We start from the raw sequence: 24787 nt of genomic DNA on the forward strand, positions 1-24787 counted from the left end.
GAAGCTCCGGCCGACGCTGCTCCGATCAAGGCAACGGTTGCTGGGGAACGGGTTGGCTGGGTGCTGGGTTAATGTCGCTCCTTGGCGACGAAGCTAACAAACGGCGGCCGGTGACTGGGGCTGCAGGGGGAAGGTGGAGGCCGCACACGCTAGAGAGAGAGCGGCCGAAGGCTTCGGCAGCTGCCCAGCAGGGATGGTGCAGAAGGTCGGAGCCGGTGAGTGTGGAGAGGGCTCGGGTGTTTCCTACCCCGCGACGGGATCAACAATCACCCCAACTGTGGTCAACACACACAACTCAGCAGGTCCTTTTATTATTTTCAGATGAAGTAAGTGTAACGATCACTTCCGAGCTGCTCAAATCGATCACTGGGGAGTTTGACCTGGAGTCGATTTTGTTCTTAAAGCTGACGAAAATCGGTGAGTGCAATGATAGTTGGCTGAGAAACTCGTTTTTTTTAAATCAGGTGCATCTCTCTCTCCCTCTCCCTCCCCCTCCCCCTCCCCCTCCCCCTCCCCCTCCCCCTCCCCCTCTCCCTCTCCCTCTCCCCTCCCCTCTCTCCCTCTCCCTCTCCCTCCCCTCTCCCCCCCCCCCCCCATTTTCACTCTCATAGGTCCCATTCCGGGGTAGTGTTGATATGTTCTTAGTCCATTGAAGGAGTTGCCGTTATTACACCCTACCACCCCTTAATAACTTTCCAAACAGCTCTTACAAAAATTGATTATTATTTGACATGCAAACATGTCGCCAGACACGATTTACAGACAAATTTTTTTCCCAATATTACTTTATTCAGAAATATTACAAAATCATTTACATAGAAAAAAACATGCAATAATTCTGAGTCCTTATACAATAAAGTTATTTACAATAAATTATGCGTTGACTCTCTGTTCCTATTCAAATTAAAGATGTTTATAATAAGACATTCATTGACTCTCAAACTTTAGACAAGGATTAAAGACTTATTTACAATAAAATGAAATTATTAACAATAAACATCCAGGCGTTGACTCCCATTCCTTTACCAAAGTTCCTTTATGGTCTATACATTTCCAGCCACTCCTGGGGCACCATGTTGACTCATCTATCCACACCGCTGATGAGGGGTATTCTCCTCCCCACCCGACCCCTCCCACTCCCATGGGTGATGAACCTTAAACTGTGGTCCTTCCCTAATGGGCCTTCGTGGTGGCTGCACCAAGCCTGAATGCATCCCTCAGCATGTAATCCTGCTGGTGAGAATGTGCCAGTTGGCAGCACTCCTCCACAGACATCTCCATGTGCTGGTAGACCACCAAGTTTTGGGCTGACCAAAGAGCGTCCTTCACCGAGTTGGTGATCTGCCAGCAGCACCAGACGTTTGTCTCTGTGTGCATCCCCATGAACAGCCCGTAAACCAGGGAGTCCTCAGTTACGCAGCTGCTGGGCATGAATCTTGACACCATCCCTTCCATCCTCCTCCACACCTTTTTCGCGAACTCACAGCGTGCAAAGAGGTGAGTCACTGACTTTGCCTCATTGCAGTCCTCCCATGGGCAGCAGGGTGTGGAGACGACGTTCCGGGCGTACAGGAGGGATCGGACTTGGAGGGCCCCTCTCACCGCCAGCCAGGCAAGGTCTTGGTGCCTGTTTGTGAGGTCTGGCGATGAGGCAATTTGCCAGATGTACTGGACAGTCTGCTCAGGGAACCACCCTACTGAGTCCATCTTGTCCTTCTGCAGTTCCTGCAGGACATTACGTACTGACAGATATGGTCAACAGATCCATACAGATCCAAAACAGGCCGAACGGCCAAATAATTCAGACACGAGACTGCAGTTGCTGAAATCTGCTAGGCTGTAAATTCGAATGAGCTGCGACAAAACAGATGGATTATTATTAAACAATCAGCTGGAGGAACTCAGCAGGTTGAGCAGCATCTGTACAAAGAAAGGAATTGTTGACGTTTCAGATTCAAACTCCGCTCAAGCCCTAATATTGGGTTCCGTCCCAAAAAACTGGCAATTCCTTTCTCTCCACAGATGTTTGACCCACTGGGTTCCTAGAGCATATGGTTGTTGGGCCAAATAATCTACTGTTCCATGGCAGCTCATTGAGCAACAAGATAAAACAAACCATTAAGAGTGTCATCTGTTTATTTAAATAACAAAGACTTTCAATTATGTAACATAACATCTTTTGTCTTCAGGTACTTTTAAGTATAATTAAATAATAGGAGCAGGAGAATTTTATACTGAACTTCTGACAATCCTTTTAGTTGGCAATGTCAAATTTTAGAAGGTAAAATCCAAAATATGATGTAAACCCAAGTATCTTTTTTAACAAGGGGAGTTTCAGAAAGGAGATTTATGTAAAGGAGTATCTATGTTGTTGCTTGCTTTAGACATCTGCAATCTTGGATGCATTGGAGATTGTGTAAATCTGGAGAGGTTGGACTTATCAAGAAATGACATCTCAAACCTCAAGCCCTTGGCATCACTCAAACTTCTAACTGTACTCAACTTGTCAGCCAATAGAATCTCCAATATCGGTAAAGTAACTATCAAATGATTTTATAAACAAATATCACAAACTTTCATCTGCTGACATAGTAAAATGTAATTAACCTTTAACTGTTGACTCTATTTCTCCCTCATATGGTTCTGAATATTTCCAGCCATTTTCTATTTTTTGTATCACAGAATGAGAATGTGACTTTTACTTCTTTTAATATTTCATTGAGAATGATCATCCAGTAGAACTTATGTTGTTCACTCATACACACAACGTTACAATGACATGCACTAGGAAGCTTCTCATAACTACTTTCTGATTAAGGGAATTCAGTTTGAAACACTAACTCTGTTTTTCTTTTCACACTTGATTCCTCACTTGTTGTTTTATTCCAGTATTTTTATTTAAGTCCCAGGATCTACACTTTCACTCAGTGGCCACTTTATTAGGTACACCTGTACTTCTGCTGGTTAATGCAAATATCTAATCAGTTAATTACATGGCAACAACTCAATGCATAAAAGCTTGCAAGCATGGTCAAAAGAGGTAGTTGTTCAGATCTAACATAGGAACAGGGAAGAAATGTGATCTAAGTGCCTTTGGCCATGGAATGATTGCTGTTGCCAGATGGGGTGGTTTGAGTATCTCAGAAACTGCTAATTTCATGGGATTTTCACACACGACCGTCTTGAGTTTACAGAGAATGGTGTGGAAAAACAAAAAGAAAATCCAATGAGCAGCAGTTCTGTGGATGAAAACACCGTGTTAGTGAGAGAAGTTAGAGGAGAATAGTGAGACTGGTTCAAGGTGACAGTAACTCAAATGCTTCTTTAGTGGTGTTCAGAAGAACATCGAACCTTGACAAGGGTGGGGTACAACAGCAGAAGACCATGAACATACACTCTGTGCCCACCTTATTAGGTACAGAAGGTACCCAATAAAGGGGCCACTGAGTGAATAGAGCCATTTTTACCTTCCAAACTAAACTCCACTCAACATTGTTCCACCTCAAATTACCTGCATAGAATATTTTTCAAAATAGATCTCGTTTGTATTTCAAAGCAGTAATGCTAACTGATTCATATATATCCTGGGAGATAATTTAATTGACTCACTAAACTAATCTTTGAAGACTAATTTTGAACTTGCCTTCTCTTGCTCCTTCCAATAACTTCAAGTACAAATACAGACTGATTACATTCTGCACTAGTAGCTGAAACATCATGTGGTTTACTGAATTCTCATTCTAATGCTTCCTTTGTAAACACCAGCGTTTAACTTATAGATGTCATAATCTAATCACTTGAATCATTCTGATTTATAAATAGCTGCAATATCCTTTAAGTACTTTGCTGATATTAGTTTGCTGGCCTGCAATTGTCCATCTTTTCCCTGCTGTCTTTTTTCAATAGAAAGTACATTCATTATCCTCCAGTTATTCCGTACCACATCTATGTTCAGAAATTTGAAAATTTCCATCAAAGCCACAGCAAATTCTGCCCTTGAATCCCATATTGTCAGGCCTATCTTAATACCTACTTTCCAATGGCAATTTCAAAGTTGAAGTAAATTTATTACCAAAATACGTATATGTTACCATATACCACCTTGAGATTCATTTTCTTGCAGGCATTTACATGAAAATAAAGGTGTACAATAGAGTTTATGAAAAACATGCATAAAGACTAACAAACAACTGGTGTGCAAAATAAGATCCATCACGCAAATAAAAAAAATACGTAATACTGAGAACATGAGTTGTAGAGTCCTTGAAAGTGAACACAAAGTACACGGCAGATACTGTGGTCAAATCAACATGTACAAACAAGCTGGATGAACTCAGCAGGTCGGGCAACGTCTGTTGAAATGAGCAGTCAACGTTTCAGGCTGAGACCAAGGGTCCTGACGAAGGGTCTCGGCCCGAAACGTTGACTGCTCATTTCAATGGATGCTGCCCGACCTTGAAAGTGAGCCTGTAGGTTGGGGGAGCTGTTCAGAGTTTTGGTGAATGAAGTTATCCACTCTGGTTCAGGAACCTGATTGTTCATGCACCTGGTGGTCTTGAACCAATGGTGAGGACCATGAATGTGTGGTCAAGGGAAGTGGAAGCTCGTTTACAAGACTGATTTGAGTCAGAGCACCAGACAACACTCAAGGATTCGTCTATGAATCTGAATGAATATGCCACAGTTGTCACTGACTTCATCGAGGCCTGTGAATGAGTGTGTGCCTTTAAGAACATAACTAACATACCAAAACCAAAAGCAGTGGATGAACCAGGAAATTTTCAGTCCGTTGAGGGCGAGATCCTTGATGTTCGAGACTGGTGATCCAGAATTAAGCAAGAAGTCCAGGTACGACCTATAGAAGGCAGAAAAACAATTCCGATTGAAATTAGGAGACGGAATCGGATGCTCATCAGCTCTGGCTAGATTTGCAGGCCAATACTTCCTACAAGGTGATTCCTAACATCATGAACGCCTGTGATGCCTCACTCCAAGATGAGCACAATGCCTTTTATGCACGCTTTGAAGGGAGAATAAAACTACACCTGTGCAAATCCGTGCAGCATTTGGTGACCCTCTGATCTCTGTCTTGGAGACCGACTTAAGAACATCTTTCAAGAGGGTGAACCCTCACAATGTGTCAGGCCCCAATAACGTATGTGGTAGGGCTCTGAAAACAAGTGCCAACCAAATGGTAGGGTCGTACAAGGATATCTTTAATCTCTCACTACTGCATTTGGAGACTCCCGCTTGCTTTGAAAGGCTTCAAGTGCCTAAGAAGCTGCCTCAATGACTATCACCCAGTTGCACTCACAACTATTGTGAAGAAGTGCTTTGAGAGGTTGATCATGGCCAGAATTAACTCCTGCCTGAGCAAGGACCTGGACCCACTGCAATTTGCTATTGCCACAATAGGTTTACATCAGATGCAGTCTCACTGTCTCTCCACTTGGATGACCTGAACAACAGCAAGACCTACATTAGGCGTTCATCATACCCTCAGTACTAATCAACATTTGTGGGTGGAGCTAAGGAGACAATGGCGCCTAACAGCAACTCCTTTGCTTGCATTTTTGGAAACAGCTCTATTTCTATCTTTAATATCTCTATTTTTCCCTTTCAGGGTTCTTTTGAAGAACCTGACCTGGAGTTACATGCTGACTTCGGTTCTTTGCGGGAATGGGACCCGCTCTTGTGGTCTCACAACTGGCCGTTATTCGCTATACCAAGGACGCGGCCTAGAAGATTAGCGCACCTTTAGAATTCCGGGATTTCGTGGCTCTGGAGACGGGCAGACTCGAGGTCGGTGCCTCTGCAGGGAATCGGTGTGTCGTGGGAGATGGGAGATTGAAAGCTGCATGCTGGCTGTGTGCCCAGAGACTCGAGTCCTTTGGGCATAGAGCTCGGAAAAAGCGACGCAACAGACTTTTAACATCGTAAAGCAGCGAGTCGTTTATTATGTCTCCTCTCTCGCTGTGAAATGGGGACACTTCTTTTTCCCTTATTAGGGAGAAAGAGAGCCTGTGTTATGTCAAATTACCAGGTGAACAAGTAGTCTTTGGCGTACTGAAAATCTGTGTCTTTATTGATGTTTTGCTGCACACTTGAGTGCTCATGGGGGGCACATATGCTTTTCTACTGGTGGGAGGGGGAGATCGTTGCTTTGCTGCTGCTTATGCATGGGAGGACGGAGCTGGGGTTCTAACATTTAACTGTCATTCATTCTTTGGGGCACTTCTCTGTTTTCATGGATGGTTGCAAAGAAAAGGCATTTCAAAATGTATATTGTATGCATTTCTCTGACACTAAATGTACCTTTGAAACCTTTGAAACTTCGAAACCTAGGCCTCTGTACCTCCCTCTGCAAATGGATCCTTGTCTTCCTCATTGGGAGACCACAGTCTGTGCAAATCAGAAGTAATATCTCTTCGCTGACAGTCAACACCAGCGAAGCTCAAGGATGTGTACTTAGACCACTGCTTTACTCTCTCCCCTACACCCATGATTGTGTGATAGTCAGAGCTGAAATACCATCTATGTTTGCTGATGCTGACTGTTTGTTGTTGGTAGAATGACAAGAGGGCACACAGGAGTGAGATAGATCAGCTGGCTGAATGGTTCCCAACCACTTTACACTCAATGCCAATAAGATCAAGGGATTGATTGTGGACTTCAGGAAGGGGAAGTCAAGGGATCACGCACCAGTCCTCATCAAGGTATCAACAATGAAAAGGGTGAGCAGTTTCAAGTTCCTGGGTGTCAACATCTCTGAACACCTATCTTAGACCCAACATACTGATGCAATTACAAAGAAGAAATAACAACAGTTTTATTTCATTTGGAGTACCAAATATTCTAGCAGATTTCTACAGATGTACTGTGGAGTGTATTCTAACTGATTGCATCACACCTGGTATGGAGGGACCATTGCAAATTCAAATTCAGTTAGCACCAACATGGGTACTAGCCTCCCCAGTTTGAGGACATCTTCAAAAGGTGATGCTTCGAAAGCTGGCATCCATCATTAAGACTCCCATCACCCAGGTCATGCTCTCTTTGCTATCACCAGGGAGGAGGTACAGGAGCTTGAAAACACTCACTCAATGCTTTAAGAACAATTTCTTCCACTCTGCCATCAGATTTCTGAACAGGCAATGAGCCAATCCATGAACACTACTTCACTATTATTTTTGCTCACTTTTAGCACTGCTTATTTCTACACCTTCTGATCATATGTCACCTCCTTCTAATGATTTGATTTCATTTTTACCAATAGAGCCACCCCATCCCCTCTGCCTACCTGTCTGTCCTTTCGATACAATGTTTATCCTTAGATGTTAAGCTCCCAGCTATAATCTTCTTTCAGCCATGATTCAGTGATGCCCACAATGTCATACATGCTGATCTGTAACTGCGCTACGTTCATCTATCTTATTCCATATACTGTGTGCATTCAAATATAATACCTTCAGCCCTGTATTCATCATCCTTTTCAATTTTGTTCCCCTTTTACATTGCAGCTCATCCTGTTGACTGCAAATTTGCCCTATCATCAGCCTCTCCTTGCAAGCAGTCTCACTGCACACTGTCTCAGTTTGTAAACTAACCACTCCATTGTCGGTACCATCACTCCAGTTCCTGTCCCCCTGCCAAGTTAGTCGAAACCCTCCTGGTCAGTTTCAGCAAAGCTGCCCACGAGGATATTGGAGGCTAAGTGGAGTGCCACTGCAGTATACTGGCTAAGAATTGTTATGCAAACATTAGGGATAAAATCTTCCTGGACTGTTGTAAATTTTATGCAGTAATTTTGTGTGCTAAACTAGTGGAGTGATCCTTTTAGACTGGGTGATGTTTTAAGGTTGTAACCATGTTTTTATATTAACTAAGCGAGGTTTTGAATACTAAGTGTATTGCCTTGGGGTAGTTCATCCTATCTAATCTATTTTCATTTCTGATTTGTGATTGATCATTGTGAGTCAGGAGATTTAGTTGCCTACATTAGGTATGTACCTTAACTGTACAGCAGTGCAATAATCAGAAAAATAAATGCATTTGTAGTGATACTGCTGAAATCTGGTCTCACTACTTCATTCCTTTGAGGAGAATTGGTATGCCACCAAGGACACTCACAAATTTATACAGGACTACCTTGAAAAGCAATCTAACTGGTTGCATAACCATCTAGAATGGAGGAGCCACTGCACAGCATTGGAAAAGCTATAGAAAGATGTAAACTCTGCCAGTTCCATCAAAGGTACTAGTCTCCCCAGCATCCAGGACACCTCAAAATGCGATGCCTCAAAAAGGCGGCATCCATCATTAAGGACCCCGCCCCCCCCAATCACCCGGGACATGCTCTTTTTTCATTGCTACCATCAAGCAGAAAATGCAGGAGCCTGAAGACATACACTTAACATATGAGGAACAGCTTCTTCCTATATATATATATATATATATAGTACTTACTGTAATTTATAGTTTTTATGTTATGTGTTGCACTGTACTGTTGCTGCAAAACAACAGATTTCACAACATATGCCAATACTATTAAACCTGGTTCTGATTTATTAATAGAGTTGTGTTCTGCTCATTTTGTTGCTTAGCAGAAACCCTAATTGGAGTTAACAGCCTCTAATAGATTACATGCTTGACATCAGTGGTTGGGAAGTTGTTTGCTTGAGATTGGTGGTTGGGAAGTTGTTGGAGTCGATTGTCAAGGATGAGGTTACGGAGTACCTGGAGGCATATGACAAGATAGGCAGAATTCAGCATGGTTTTCTTAAAGGAAAATCCTGCCTGACAAACCTAGTGCAATTTTTTGAGGAAAAATTACAAGTAGGCTAGACAAGGGAGATGCGGTGGATGTTGTGTATTTGGATTTTCAGAAGACCTTTGACAAGGTGCTGCACATGAGGCTGCTAAACAAGATAAGAGCCCATGGAATTACGGGAAAGTTAAATACGTGGATAAAGTGTTGGTTGATTGGCAGGAAACAGAGAATGGGAATAAAGGGATCCCATTCTGGTTGGCTGCCAGTTACCAGTGATGTTCCACAGGGGTCCTTGATGGGGCTGCTTCTTTGTACGTTGTATATCAACTATTTGGATTATGGAATAGATGGCTTTGTGGCTAAGTTTGCTGATGATACAAAGATAGTTGCAGGGGCTGGTAATCCTGAGGAAACAGAGTCTGCAGAGGGACTTGGATAGATTGGGGAATGGGCAAAGAAGTGGCAAATGAATTACAGTGTTGGAAAGTGTATGGTCATGCACTTTGGTAGAAGAAATAAACTGGCAATCTATTATTTAAATGGGGAGAGAATTCAAAGTTCTGAGGTGCAACGGGACTTGGGAGACCTTGTGCAGGATACCCTTAAGGTTAACCTCCAGGTTGAGTCGGTGGTGAAGAAGGTGAATGCAATGTTGACATTCATTTCTAGAGGAATAGAGTATAGGAGCAGGGATGTGATGTTGAGGCTCTGTAAGGCACTGGTAAGACCTCACTTGGAATACTGTGTGCAGTTTTGGGCTTCTTATTTAAGAAAGGATGTGCTGACATTGGAGAGGGTTCAGAGAAGATTCACTAGAATGATTCCAGGAATGAGAAGGTTAACATATGAGGAACATATGACCACTCTTGGACTGTACTCCTTGGAGTTTAGAAGAATGAGGGGAGACCTCATAGATACATTTCAAATATTGAAAGGCATGGACAAAGTGGATGTGGCAAAGTTGTTTCCCATGGTGGGGGAGTCTAGTATGAGAGGACATGACTTGAGGATTGCAGGGCACCCATTCAGAACAGAGATACGAAAAAAAATTTTAGCCAGAGGGTAGTGAATCTATGGAATTTGTTGCCACGGGTGGCAGTAGAGGCCAAGTCATTGGGTGTATTTAAGGCAGAGATTGATAGGTATCTGAGTAGTCAGGGCATCAAAGGTTATGGTGAGAAGGCAGGGGAATGGGGCTAAAGGGGAGATTGGATCAGCTCATGATGAAATGGCAGAGCAGACTCAATGGGCCGAATGGCCGACTTCTGCTCCTTTGTCTTATGGTCTTATGCTATAAAACCTTAAATGTTGAACAGAGAAGAGCAGGGCAGCAGCAGCAGTCATTGCTGTTTTGTGTATCTTGTAGCTCAGGTCTGCCAAATTGGAGGGAAAGAGATGTTTGATTTTGAGTTAATTTATGATATGTCTATATTCCAAATGCTTACATTGTCACAAAATTCTTCCTCTTCCTCCTCACCCTCCATCCTCCACATCATCATCTCGTCCCTTCCCACCCATGGGCTCAAGCAGCATATGCTTCCACTCCAATTCTGAGGTAATTGATGAGGCCAACATGGGGATCACAGAATCCTCAGTGATTAGGAGGAATTGCCTAATGGGGCAGGTATGTGGAGAGTTTGTCAGGTACTGTTCTCCTTCCATTGTTCATGCTGAGCTTCTGTGTGCTAGCAAGTTTCTCAATATCATCCCAAATACTCCTCGAGTTTGAAAGTTTGTAGGCTTGGGATTCCTGGAAAGCAGTTGACATGTTACATTTTCTCAAAGAGGCTTCAAAACTCCAATAGATACAGGCTTAACCTGTCAACCTTTCTTTGTTATATTACTCTAGTAAAACTTTCTCTGGATTTCTTTCACTATGGAGATCAATTCTGCAAAGAATACACAAGAGCGATCTCCCCAATACCCATGTAATTGAAGATTAACCTTCCCATTTTTTATTTATTTCTGCTAACAATAAGTAAAACAAAATCTGTAGGCATCTTGATATCTTGTTTTATATGCATGTTAACTTTTCGTGAATTCTTTATTAGGACATCCAGACGCATCTGCATCTTAGAATGCTGCAAAACCTCACCATTTAAGTATGTTTTTTTATCTGGGCAATTTTGCAGTTCATGCTCCATTAGCCAGGTCTTTGCATGCCCAATAATGTATCTGTATCCATTTAAATCTCTTTACATTCATTCTTTCTCAACTTGGTTTCCTGTCTACTTTTGAATCACTAGTAAATATAGCAATTATATTTTCAGTGCCACCTTCCATTGTTTCGTAGTAATATCTAGCCTAAATTTCAGCAGCACTTCATTTGATGGACTTTTTTTGGCAAGTAAAACATACAGGATGGACGCAGTTGGTATTTATTTTGTGTTTTCAAACACTGCTTAAGAATGTACAATGTACAAAAAGTGGGAGGAACTCAGCAGGTCAGGCAACGTTTATGGAAGGAAACAAACAATCAGTGCTTTGGGCCATATGGTTGAGTCAATAGTAAGGAAGGCAAATGCAGTGTTAGCCTTCGTTTTGGGAGGACTAGAATGTAAAAGCAAGAGTGTAATGTTGAGACACTATAATGCATTGGTCAGACCAAATTGGAGTATTGAGAGCCATTTTGGGCCTCTTATCTAATAAAGGATGTTCCTGACTTGTGCCTTGTAAATCGTGGGGATACTCTGTCAGGAGCTGAGCCCCTTATTGGAAAATAAGCAAACTTAGACCTGCTCTTGTATCCATGGTATTTGTGTGGCTGGTTTGGTTGAGTTTCTGGTCAATGTTGACCTGTAGAATATTGATGATTGGATTTGGACATACTAATGTAATTGAATGTCAAAGATAGGTGGTCTGATTCTCTCTTTACAACTGCCAAGTGGTCTTTTATATCTGCCTGAGAGGGCAGAAACCTTCCATTTTCCTCCCTTGTTCTTTCAGACTCAGAGGGATTTTTTGGTTTATAAGAAAATGCCTTTCAGTTTGAAATTTATTGAAGGCAGCAAACATGACCAAATAACATAGTATTAATTGTAGTTGGGACTTTGGCAATCTCACCCCTGTAGTGGAAGCAGATAGTTTCCATTTTGTTTTAAAAGAAAGGAAGCACAAATTGTGTTTCAAGACTGATCTGCAGAAGTAATGTGTTTCTATTTATAAAGTCCAAATGATCATTTGTGTTGAAATACATATGACTTGGCCCTGACTCCATATGCCCTTGTTCAAGGGAATATCAGAGATTAGGTTTTCTAAACGCAGCTGAAAAAATAGATTTAATTTGGAAATAGTTTTTGAAATCAGGAATATAATAAACTGAGTTTGTGATTAAATCTTCTGTGGAATAGCATTTCTGTTTTTTATTATTTTATCTAGAAAGAGTGTGAAACAGACCCCCTTCTGTCCAACAAACTGCACTGCCCAGCAATCCACCTATTTCACACTAGCCTAATCACAGGACAGTTTACAATGTCTAATGACATGCCACTCCACCAAAAATGTCTTTTTTTCTTTGTGTACGTAGCATAGGGTGTAACTCCAGAGAAATAAACGAGTGCTACAGCAAGATTTGAGATGATCAATTGTCTTTCAGTTGATATGTTGAATTAAGGATTCCTCTGCATTCTGGGTAGATATAAAGGAGTTCAAGGCACTAGGTTGAAGAAGAACTGGTTCATTGGTCATTGTGTCCTAGATAAAAATGTAATCCTTCAGCTAACATTATCTGGTATTTGGTCATCAAAATGTTGCTGATGGTGGGTCAAAGAGTCAGAGAATCAAGCAGTAATGGGTCCATCGGCCGTGCAAGTCCACACTGACTGCCCAGTACCCATAATCACTAACCTTCACTAATCCCCTTTTTGGGATTTGTGTGGTTGACAAAATTTGCAATGGTATATTAACTTACTACATTGGCTGTAATGGTTTTTGGGCTAAAGATGCAAAGCAGCTATATTAATTTAAATGTTTTAGCTGTTCCTCAATTCTTGCAGCTCAAAGCAATATTTTTAATTGGTAAGGAATGGACAATTTTACAACAACTTCATAATGAAAAATGGAGTAGTAACTAGAAGCTTAGTTGTGCAGTTTCATGCTCTTTTCCGCTCTCTTAAGTTTTATAATTTCTTCAAAATTGTAACTTCAACAAAAAAATTGGAGGCATCTGGATCATATTGTTAAACATTCTGAACCTGCGAAGTTTGTACTATGGTTTAGTTCACGCACTACATTCAGTCAGGTCTCTTTCACCTTCAAGAATGTATCTGGATTATTTTCTACAGCTAGGTACAATAGGATACCAGTGTTGTACTTATGGTCAATTGCAACACTTGAAGAGTCAGGAACAGGAACTGTATAAAACACTGACACAGATCAGTGATAGTCTACCTTCCTGCAGTGGGCTGTTGTTGGAAGTGTTAGTCATGTTTTAAGTCAACTATCTTTTCTGAGATAGTGGGAATTTGTGCTTGGTGGTTAAGTTAGATAGCACTGGAACAATCCATATAAGGAAGAAGGGAATATATAAATCTGGATGCAGGGAAAGTGAAATTAATATGTGAGGACCTCTGTATGTATGTGTGTGTGTGTGTGTGTGTGTGTGTGTGTGTGTGTGTGGGGGGGGGGGTGCTAAATACTAGTGCAGATGAATATAGTAGCTTGTTTCTGCTGTGGACTTGATCATTAATACTTCCATAGTAATCTGTCTGTATTAAGATATTTCATCATCTAGAGCAGTTTGTCTCAATAAAACACTTAAAAAAAAATAAAATCACGGTGCTCTCTGTCGATCTTGGACTTTTACTTGACATTCACTGATGGCAGTAATGTAAGATGAGCAGCATCAGATCTCCTTCACATTTAATAAAGTGTTGAGTATGAGTTTTCCCTGATCTCTAATTAATGTAAGTTTGTATCTATGTTTTTGAGCCTTTGGTTTTAAAAATAGTTCATTGGAAATATATATTCAATAAAGAATTTAAATGTGGTTCATAATAAAATGCAATTTACACTTATCACATGTTATTGATGTGCACCCAGTCTGGTTTACACTGTTGAGGGCAGCAAATAGAAGTGTTTGAAACTTTGCCTAGCATGCAATTGATGTTTCCGTTGGAAACGATGCAGCAGTGCCACCCTCAGTCTGAAACAAACTAAAAAGTCCAAATGATGGAAAAACTCAACATTGTCAGAAAGCATTAATACAAAGAGAAACAGAATTAACATTTTGTACTAAAGTATTTTATTTTGACAATGCATTCCAGCATAGCAAAAATATACTTTCTTTTTATATTTAATTTCTGTTAAGTGTTTGGTCATTTAAATGTACAATTTTCTCCTCTGTCTGGGGATGATAACTTCAGAGGTGTTGAAGCCATCATGGAAAGAGAATGCGCGGTCTTCACTCTCAATTTTTCCATCTTCAAATGTAATCAAATTTTATTTTCCATTCTAGATCCTCTGCATTTCTGTGAAAATTTGCAGAGCCTCAATTTGGCAGGAAACCTAATCAGCAGGTGAGTGTGTAAAAGTTGTTTGCAGTCCCTATTTGACAGAAATTGCTTGTTTTAGCAGTTGTAAGTTTTTTAAATATATCGAGCCAATTTTTGTATATCTGCACTGCTCTTTAGTGCTGATGTCCTCCGCTCAATAACCCAGCTGAAGAAACTAGATACGATTCGATTGAAAGATGCAGTTTCCGGTTTTAGTAATCCAGGTAACTCATTATCTTTGCTGTGACTCAGTTCATATTGAAACCTTTCAAGTCAAAAGGATTTGGATCTGAGCCCTTCAATAGAGATTTGACAGTAAAACTTAGACTAATATTCCACAGTAATGAGAGCAATAATATGGTAAATTTGGAATTTCAGAGATGAGATAATAAACTGAATAAGTTGTCATATCCCTCCTAATGGCTGCAAAATCCCACAATACTACCTCAAGTGAATTCTTTTGGATGCTAAAGCTATTCATTCATTAATTCACATTACTGAAGGCATTTATCACACTGATATTTATGAGATCCTGTGTATAAACTGGATTTGTGTTTTCCTTTATCCCATTGCACATAAAGCACTTGGGAACACCCAAGATTGTAATTCTGTTCATCCTTGAAGGCAGTATGATAATTAGATGAGAATTAGATTAATTTCTGGCTTGGGTAAATTGCAGATCTGCATTAGTGCAAAGGCATAGAATAAATCATATGTTTTCTATTATTTCTGGTGTATCTTGGTAATGTTACAAGGTTAAATAAAGGGCAAATTAATTTAAAGGTATTTGATCACCATGTAATGCTTCTTGTAGGTGCAGTATATACTTTATGTGAAATGTTAAAATACTTTTATAGGTCAGCATAATTGCTGCCTCAGAGTTAACGCTCTTATAACACTGTAACACATGGAGCATACATAACAAATACAAATATTTCTGCAGAAAAATGTGACTTAAAGTCTTTGTTTTCAGTGTGTATGAATACATCATATTCGAGCACAGTGTTGGACATGTTCCCAAACATAAAAGTATTAGATGGTGAGTAACTTGAACAATTGAGAAATTGAAGTTTCTCTTTTGAGAAATTGAGATTGAGATACTGGCACAGATCTTCCCCAATACCGACATGAGTGCTAGAGTTTATCTGTACATCCCCATTGAAATGCAGATTTCTATCACTGGTATCAGACTGAAGATTAGGCATCATTTTCTGCCTTGCCACAGTCACCACTGGCTACTCCTTTTGACTCATCTAAAGTCCCAACAATACAGCACAGTTACATGCAGGCTTCTTGACTCTTTGTGCTGGAAAACCTGTCTGCTGACCATGCACAACAATTCCCATTCAAGTGACTGAGAGACACTTGATGTAGGGCAAAAGGTACTATATTTTTTGTTTTTATTTAAGTGTTAATCACTTTTAAATTTAGTATATAAATATAATTTCAAATGCATATCAGATTTTAACTTTTTTTAAATGTCCTGATGTTCACAGAATTGCAGAATGGTTACAGCACTAATGGAGGCCATATAGCCTACTGCATCCTCACTATTCTTTGTGAAACAAATCCAGCTAATCCCACTCCCCTTAACATTGCAGTTTCTTTCCTTCCAGTTATCTGTTCGGTTACTCTTTGAAAAGTACAGTTGAATCAAATTCTGGTGGTACATTCCAAACCCTAACCACTTGTTGTATGTACATAAAAGCAAAGATTCTCTTAGTGGTTCTTTTGTCGGTCATACCCTATGGCTCAGTGCCCTTTCATGAGAGGGAATAGTTTCTCTCTGTCTATCTCATCCTGATTTTAAATATTGCTGTCAAATCCCCTTGAAACTCTTTAGTTCCAAGAAGAACCAGAGATAAAGGAAAGTCTGGTGCCATATTTCTGGTACTAGTATGGAAATGGAGTCAGGAAGAATTGAACACTCTTCATCAAAATCATTAACATAAGTTGCAAATAGTTGAAGTCCCAACATTAATCCCCCCCCCACTGCACCACATTAATTGATTGCCAATCTGTAAATGATTTGTTTATCTCAACTATTTTCTGTAGTTGACCATTTCATTATCTATGACAATGTATAACCTACAACTTAATAATTCTTGTGCACTGACCTCTAATGTAGCTGTTGTCAAATGTTTTCCTAGAAATCTAAAACCACTGTATCGACTTAAGTCCATTATATCACCATTTGTTACATCCCTAATTCAGAATTTAGAAAACTGATTAGATTGTCCTTTTAAAATCCGCTATCCGCTAACATACCCTATTGGTCAACTGACATCTTACATCTTTCTTCAAACAAGCTTCTACTTGACAGTGATCCTTACTATTTTCTGAAGTTGCTCACTGTATTGCAAGGTGAAAGAATATTCTACTAATTTTAAAACAAATTTGTATATTTTCTCTATTTAATGCTCAGTTCTTCTTGACCCTGTTTTCTGATTGGTGTTAAAAATGCAGCCCCAAACTTTCTTTTCCTTTGTCATTTGTCTTTCATTACATTGAGGGACGACTTGTTGCTGAATGTCTTCCTATAGCAGTGTGATCAGCATGGAATCTGATGGATGAAAATCAGGACCTGAACAGTAAGCTGGGATGCTAGTGATTTTATTGTAAATGAATTCTCAGTTATTAAGATGTTGCTGGTGCAGTTCTTGTAAAAGAACTTATCTTTAACATTGAGCAAATCTAATAAACTTGGGCTTCCAGCTGGGTTACAGGTATCAAGTATAACCTTGTTGATAGACCTTCTTCAGGGATGATGCCAGGATATGACTAGACTATTTATACCCCTGTAGTCTGTCCCTCCTGATTGGTTAGTCCTCATCCAATCAGGTTTCCACTCTCCATCTTGCTTACAATTGAATTCCAGTTCTTACTTAGAGCAAGACCATCATCTTTGTTAAAATTCTTTTATGTAGTTTTAATTCAATGGCTTCCTTTACCAAAAGCTATTGTTACGGCACAGTAGTTGGAACAATTGCCAGGATCCTGAAGAAATACCGGATTAATACTGACCACAAACCTGTAAGGAAGCTCAAGTCTCAGCTTATGCGGGTCAAAGATGAGCTGGGACTTGGGTTGGCTGGTGTTTACAGGATTTTCTGTGAACGTGGAGCAGCGTATATCAGCCAGATGGGACGCACGATGGAAACATGCATCAAGGCGCACAGGAGCTCCATCTGCTTGGGATCCCCAGAGAAATCGGAGGTAGCAGAACACTGCATTCACAATGGCCATAGGATTGATTTTGACAACACAAAACTCTTGTGCTGCACCAATGGCTTTGGGGCCGCCCGATAGAGGAAGCCATTGAAATAAAACTAGAGGAAAAGAATTTTTACAGAGGTGATAATCTCACTCTAGGTAAGAACTGGAATTCAATTGTAAACAAGGTGGGAGAGTGGAAACCTAACTGAATGAGAACTGACCAATCAGGAGGGACAGACTGTGGGGATATAAATACCACTGGTCAAGATATACCCAGGTACCATCCCTGAAGAAGATGGCAGAGTCTGTCATTGAAACATCAGTTATAATTGATACCTGTAACTGGCTGGAAGTCCAAGAAGAGTTTATTCATCATATATGCCAGGAAAGTAGTAGATTGTTTTTCATTGAGAAAATTTGTTAATTGTGTAATGTTTGTTTTGTATTACCACATACTATCAACAAGTATTACAATGATATTAATTGTCTTTCCATGTATTTATTTCTAATAAATGAAAAGAATCATAATTGTTTTTGTTTCATTCACAGGAGAGAGGGTGATGGGTAAGGGCAGTGATTTGTACCGACTGTGTAAAGACATTGACAGCTCTTTGAAAGGTTTGACAGCGTTGTTTTGTTTTGATTGTAACTTAAATTGTATTTTCACTCCATACACAAGTGAGTACACACAGTAAATCATGGACAGAATTAAACTTGAATGATGTACGTGCTTTTCAATGCTAGGGTCCAGTCTTACTTTCCCAATGTCATGCTGATAATGAAGTTACTCTGAAATCATTTAGTTGGCTTCACTAGATTTTTGAAATGTTCTTTGAGTTTCCACAATTGTAATTTGCAAACAGCTACTTTAGATATCACTCACAGTAAGTCTATAGATAGACTTCCAAATAACTGAGGCGTGCTAATTAAACTAAAATTGACAAGGAAAATATAACGTGCAGAGGAAACACTTGATAAATGCTGTGCTGCTAACTTAACCAAATTAAAAGAAGTTTTTTTTTACCTTTTTGTAGTTCAAGTGCTTTGTGAATCTATTGAGGGCAAGATTGAAATTAGATGCTTATTGAATAGCATTCCATTTTTTCCTTTCTTTTGGTGGATTCTTGCAGTTCATTCCTTATTGAACTAGCTATTTTTGCTCTTTGTTTAAGATTCATGCGTTTCGACTGGTCTGTCTTTACCAGAAGACATATTTGCCCTGTTATCAATATCTTACCCTTGCGATATGTTTTTGAAAAACGGTAACTCATTCACCATAGCTGTGCACTAGTATTCTCCAGTGGTCTGGGTAATTATTATTTGAATGGAGTCCCCTTCCCACAATGTGGCTGAGAGTTCCATCAGTGAGGACCCCTACAGTTTTATGCTTAAAGGTCCCTATGAAATGTGCGGAATCATTTCCTGCTGATGGTGCTTTTTTAATCCCATGTCCAATGGTTCAATTTAGTATCAGAGAATTTATACATATACACATTTGAAATTCTCACTCTCTGCAGACATCCTTGAAACAGAAAAGTAGACCCCTAAGAATGAATGACAGAAAATTTTGAGAACCTCAAGCCCCCTACCCTCCCACACACAAGCTGCAGCAAGCAGCGTCAACCCTCCCCTCACTTATTCCAGCATAAAGCATCAGTATTCCCACCATGCAGGCAGAAAAGAGAAACCAGGGTCTGTAGTACATTCAAAACTAACTGTTCACCCCAACATTTTGACATCCTACAGTCTCTCTCCCTCTCACTAACAAGGGAGAGATAGATATCATTCCTTCCATAGCGAGAGGAGAGACAAATAGTCGTGGTTTCATGGCACAGTCAATCCAAAGTATTTTTTATTTTGAGTTTCCTAACTCGAGAAATGACAGCAAGCTCTCACTCACCATCGAGAGAGAGAGAATGATTGATCATTCTCACGAAGTACAGAGTGCTGTCTTCAATGTTCTGGCTCCCTCTTTGCTTATCTTTGTGACGCTGGTGAGGATTCATGTCCACAAGGCCACACCCAAAAGGCATCTGACTTCAGGGCAAACTGGACATATCGAAAACGCCACTGAGTGGCGAGTTCCAAAATTGTAACGCACCTCCATGCAGAACAGCATCTAACCTTAATTTAATTCCTATCTTTATAAATAACATGAGTTTTATGTAATTTTTAAAAAAACTGATAACTCATTTTAATATGCCAAAATGTGTGCTTTACACTAATCTGCTTGTGAAAATCTTAATCATCAAGTGACAGTACCTGCCTCTTTGCATGTATATTATTGTATCACTTAGGATAATTTCCTAACAATCTGATAATGTGAAATCATTCCTCGAGTTTGGTGCAAAATTGCCTTGCATGTTCTTTCTCTGAATTAAATTTCAGCTGAGACCCCATTAACCAGTTTTGTAATTATGGATATGGGAGTTTATCATGGAAAAAACAAAAATGAAGACAGGAAAGGGTCTTGTCCTATTTACTCCAAGAGCTCACAGCTTTAGAGACCTTTGTTCAATCCTGATCTGAGGCTGTCTGTTGAATTTGCATGTTCTCCCTGTATGGGACTGCATTGGTTTATACTAGGTGCTCCATTGTTCTCCTGTAACAAGGGCTGCGAATATATCAGCTTTCAAAGATGCATATACTTGTAATTTTTTTCTCTGTTTATCCTAGCCATTATTTCAATCAACTCTTGTAGCTGCAACAAGGTTTCATCCTCCTCATTTGTGAACAGTCAGATTCTTTTCCTTGGTTAATGTGCTCTTTGTTTATATATATGTATATATAGCATCTACACAATTTATGGGTTTTTATCATTCCTCCATTAGTTCCTATTTAGGCTTTCTATCACACTTGAACATTTTCTGTTGTTTTAAGCACTTGGTATGATGAAAACTTATCTTATTATAACTTCTCTTGTCTCTGTGTACTTTGTCAAAGAAGGGCCTCGAGATTTGGTGAGAATACACTTTGTGAGAATATTTTTACCATTAATCCCTTGAATTTCCTTTCTGAAGGTCTCCCAACAGCTTTCTTTAAAGTGGCTGTTTTCTGTCCTCTTCTCCCTTATCAGTCTATTAAAATTGGCCTGACACTATGTAGGATCTATTTTACCTGTCCTTCCTGTAGCTCTACCAAATCTAACTGACTTATCACTGTGCAAAAACAACGTATTTTGAGGCACCTTCCAACTGCCTAGCTTAGACCATAAGACATAGGAGCAGAATTAGGCCATTCAGCCCATTGAGTCTGCTCTGCCTTTCCATCATGGCTTATTCCAGATCCCATTCAACCCCGTACATCTGCCTACTCAGCATATCCTTTGACACCCTGTCCGATCAGGAAATGATCAACTTCCACCCTAAATATACCGATGGACTTGACCTCCAACGCAATCTATAACGGAGCATTCCACAGATTCACCACTCTAGCTAAAAAAATTCTTTACTTCTGTTCTAAAAGTTCACCCCCAAGCTTTGCCCTCTGGTTCTGGATACCCCCACCATAGGAAACATCCTCTCCACAACCACTTTATCTAGTCCTTTCAACATCTGGTAAGTTTCAACGAGATTCCCCCGCATTCTTCTAAATTCCAGTGAGTACAGGCCCAAAGCTGCCAAACACGCCTCATAAGTTAACCCCTTCATTCCCAGAATCATCCTGGGGAACCTCTTCTGGACTCTCTCAATGACAGCACATCCTTTCTGAGATACGGAGCCCAAAACTGTCGACAGTACTCCAAGTGCAGTCTGACTAGTGTCTTATAAAGTGTCAGCATTATCTTCTTGCTTTTATATTCTATTCCCCTTGAAATAAATGTCAACATTGCATTTGCTTTCTTATTAAACCACAGATTCAACCTGTAAATTAACCTTCTGGGAGTCTTGCACTAGGACTCCTAAGTCCCTCTGCACCTTTGATGTTTGAACCTTCTCCCTATTTAGATAATAGTCCACACTATTGTTTCTTTTACCAAAATTCATTATCATACATTTCCCAACACTGTATTCCATCTGTCACTTTTTGCCCATTCTTCCAGCTTAAGTCCTGCAATCGCATTGCTTCCTCAGCACTACCTACCCTTCCGCCTATCTTCATGTCATCCGCAAAATTTGCAACAAAGCCATCAATTCTATTATCCAAATCATTGACAATCAATCTGAAAAGTGGCGGTCCCAATACTGACCCCTGAGGAACACCCCTAGTCATTGGAGGCCAACATGAGAAGGTCCCCTTTATTCCCTCTCGCTGCCTCCTGCCTGTCAGCCATTCCTCTGTCCACACTAGTGTCTCTTCTTATGTGTGGCCACTCATCAAATGTCTTCTGGAATCCAAGTAAATGACATTCATTGTGTCTTCTCTGTCCACCCTGCTTGTTATTTCCTGGAATTAAGTGTTTCTTGAAAAGTCATGACCATTGCATTCATTACCTCTTCAGCAACCTCTCTCAGGACTCTGGGATGTAATCCATCTGTCCAGGTGACTTGTGCACCTTAAGACCTTTGAGTTTGCTGAGCACTTTCCCTTTGTAATAGCAATAGCACTCACTCCTCTCCCTGACACTCACAAACCTCTGGCACACTCCTCGTGCTTTCCTACAGTGAAAATTGATGAAAAGTACCCATTAAATTCTGACACTATTTAAACATTCTTTGGCAATAGTGACCTGTCCCAATTAAGTGGCATAGTGTCCCAAATAAACAAAGAGAATCCCAGCTATTTTCTTGATCAGTTTTAGTTCTTTAAGAGTTGTCTCAAATAAGCAGCTGTCCCAGTTAACCAATAGCCTAATTAACTGAAATCCACTGTCTATACAATTATGAAAAGCATATAGTAGATAATAAGAGTGTAAAGAGCGGAAAATTGAAAGTAAATTTGCTAAGTGTGTTCTTTCACATAGACTGGAACTCACTGCCCGAGAAGATATGATAACAATGTTTATAAGCCATTTATAGACACTTACGCAGGCGGGGAATAAAGGGTTACAGACCACGTAAAGACAGATAGAATCGGGCAAATTTGGCATCATAGATGATGCAGACATAGTGAGCCAAGGGGCCTGTTTAATGTTTCTGACCTCAGGTGTTGACCAATTAAAAAGACTAATGTAATTAGGTAAAATAGAAATGTCATATTTTAACATGACACTTAGAGATGCAAGTTTCATTGTTATTGTATTCCTGTGGTATGCTATGTAGTTTATTGTTAGCATAATAACTAAGCAAAAAAAACATAACAGGTGTTCTCTTGTGCTGCTTTCTCTGACTCAGAAAATAAGTGCTGTTGCCCGTTGTAAGTGGTCATGGCTTCAGATTTTTAGAACCAGAAAATCTGTACAGTACTGAACGAGCGCTGTATTGTCAGGAGTACCATCTTCAGGATTGGTAAATGACTCCTACCTGTTTTCTCAAATGAGAAATTTTAATTTTAAAATGCGTAATTTTAAAATGAGCAAGGCAGTTTCAGCGAAGTTACGTTGTGAAAATTGTCTGTAATGCTTAAGACATTAAAACAGATAAGCCATTTTTATTGGCAGTAATTCTTTTTTGGGATATCTTTAGACTGTGAAAATTGTTCATATAAATTCTTGTTCTTTTTTGAAGTAATTGACAGCAGTGCTCCTCTTAATGTATCACTTGGTCCTAAAAAATGGGTTGAGGACAATTACTGGGAACTTCAGCCAGTGCAGCAAACACAGGCTGCTGCAGCTACAGAACAATTTTATGGTAAGAGCTCTCTTGACTTCAGTAATTTGAACTTGTAACAATTGATTAAGGTTTAAGTAGAAATTATTTTTTCAAACCATTTATTTTGAAAATGAATGATTCTTATTGCTACTCTTTTCTTAATACTTAGGACTTTTGAATGCATGCAGAAAGCTCAACAGTAAGGCTGCTGATGTCATTACAAAAACCGAAAGGACGCTAAGGACAATGAATTAAGCAAATACCTATGGCAGTATCAGCAATTACTTCAAGAAACTCGAGCAATTCTGAAAGAGGCCACAGATTCATACTGACACATCACCTAAATCATTTCTTTATTATGAAGTTGTTATTGAAACTAAAGGAAGGTTCAGATCCTTCTACTATAGGTTGTTTTCTATATGCTTCTATACAGGTGGAATATATGCCACCCAAAGTTGTGAAAACAAAATCAGTAAAGATGCATAACGTCCTGAATTGAACTGGGTTTTACCACCTCAATTCCAACAGACAGATTTGCCTGGTGGTCAATTTTTATGCCTTCTAAATGAACTTGTGCACTGTTAAATGTGCCTTCTTCAAGGCACTGACTACTGTATTACACTATACTTCTGTAAGCAAGATTTGTGAAATAAACTATTTATTCATACATATTTGTGACCAAGCAAATAGTGATTTATAGCTGTTGTCTGTGGTGTTGTATTCCAAAATACTAATCCCACAGTGAGCAATATATTCACAAAAGATGCAATCTTAAGCTATTTAAATGCTTCCTGAAGAGTGCTACAGAAATCATATTCCACAATGCAACTGCAAATCATGGCTTACTAAAAATTCTGATTATAGTCAGAAGACAGGAGAGGTTTACCAGAGAGGCACATAGCGTTATCAGTTTGGTTGATGACCTTTCGTTAGAACTATTATTAATATCATATAAAATCAGATAGAATTGATTTGTTTTGGTTCAACTTGTATCTGAAGTGATAAAGCTCTGATAGCTTCCAACTATCATGTTATCGCCAAAGAGTATAGCTTCTGCGTCTTTTCAACTTCCAAATTATGATTCTTGGTCATTCTTGGGAGCTAACCACAATTTGCCTGATGTGTGGTGAAACTTGCTAAGCTGTTGACGAGGTGCTTGATAAAATGGGTGAATGCCACTGCTTGGCTTTAGGTGTTAAATACAAGCTTCTAAAATCCAGTCTTTGAAAGCAGTAAAACATCAGAACAATCAGAAGGGCAAGCAATAAGTAGGCTTAATAGAAAGGAAATTTAAACTGCAGAGTAAAGAACACAGAATTTGTATATCTCAGAAAAAGGCTTTTCTGTCCACCTTATCCATGCCCATGCCTGTGTGTAGTAATTAATCTACCAGTGCCCTTTATTTCCAAGTACCTGTCCAAATGCCTCTTAACTATAATTATAAAAGTAACACATACAAAATGCTGGAGGAACTCCGCAGGTTGAGACCCTTCATCAGAACTGAAACATCGTTCCCTCGACTTCCCCTTCTTAAAGTTCACAATCAATTCCATGGTCTTACTGATGTTGAGTGCAAGATTGTGTTGCAACACCACTCAACTGCTACTTTCTGCAAATTT

General features: G+C 39.8%; 1 protein-coding gene across 2 annotated transcripts; it reads left to right on the forward strand.

Moving 5' to 3' along the window:
* Nucleotides 1-41: 41 nt before the first annotated feature.
* On the forward strand, nucleotides 42-23846 carry lrrc61 (leucine rich repeat containing 61). Of its 2 annotated transcripts, XM_059946018.1 has the most exons (9): nucleotides 42-215; nucleotides 322-417; nucleotides 2385-2531; nucleotides 14226-14286; nucleotides 14401-14486; nucleotides 15236-15301; nucleotides 18028-18096; nucleotides 23085-23207; nucleotides 23338-23846. In XM_059946018.1, exons 1-9 carry the CDS (start codon nucleotides 194-196, stop codon nucleotides 23421-23423), a joined length of 756 nt encoding a protein of 251 aa, XP_059802001.1. In that variant the 5' UTR covers nucleotides 42-193; the 3' UTR covers nucleotides 23424-23846. The 2 variants fall into 2 exon arrangements, with proteins under 2 accessions (XP_059802001.1, XP_059802002.1); XM_059946019.1 differs by lacking the exon at nucleotides 2385-2531.
* Nucleotides 23847-24787: the final 941 nt, after the last annotated feature.

The sequence above is a fragment of the Hypanus sabinus genome, chromosome 21 (assembly GCF_030144855.1).
Source record: "Hypanus sabinus isolate sHypSab1 chromosome 21, sHypSab1.hap1, whole genome shotgun sequence".
Taxonomy (NCBI): Eukaryota; Metazoa; Chordata; class Chondrichthyes; order Myliobatiformes; family Dasyatidae; genus Hypanus; species Hypanus sabinus.

Coding starts and splice junctions, on each gene's coding strand:
- lrrc61 (XM_059946018.1), top strand. CDS start 194: ATGGTGCAGAAGGTCGGAGCCG. Junction 14,287..14,400: donor GCAGGAAACCTAATCAGCAG/GTGAGTGTGTAA, acceptor ACTGCTCTTTAG/TGCTGATGTCCTCCGCTCAA. Junction 18,097..23,084: donor CATTGACAGCTCTTTGAAAG/GTTTGACAGCGT, acceptor TCTTTTTTGAAG/TAATTGACAGCAGTGCTCCT.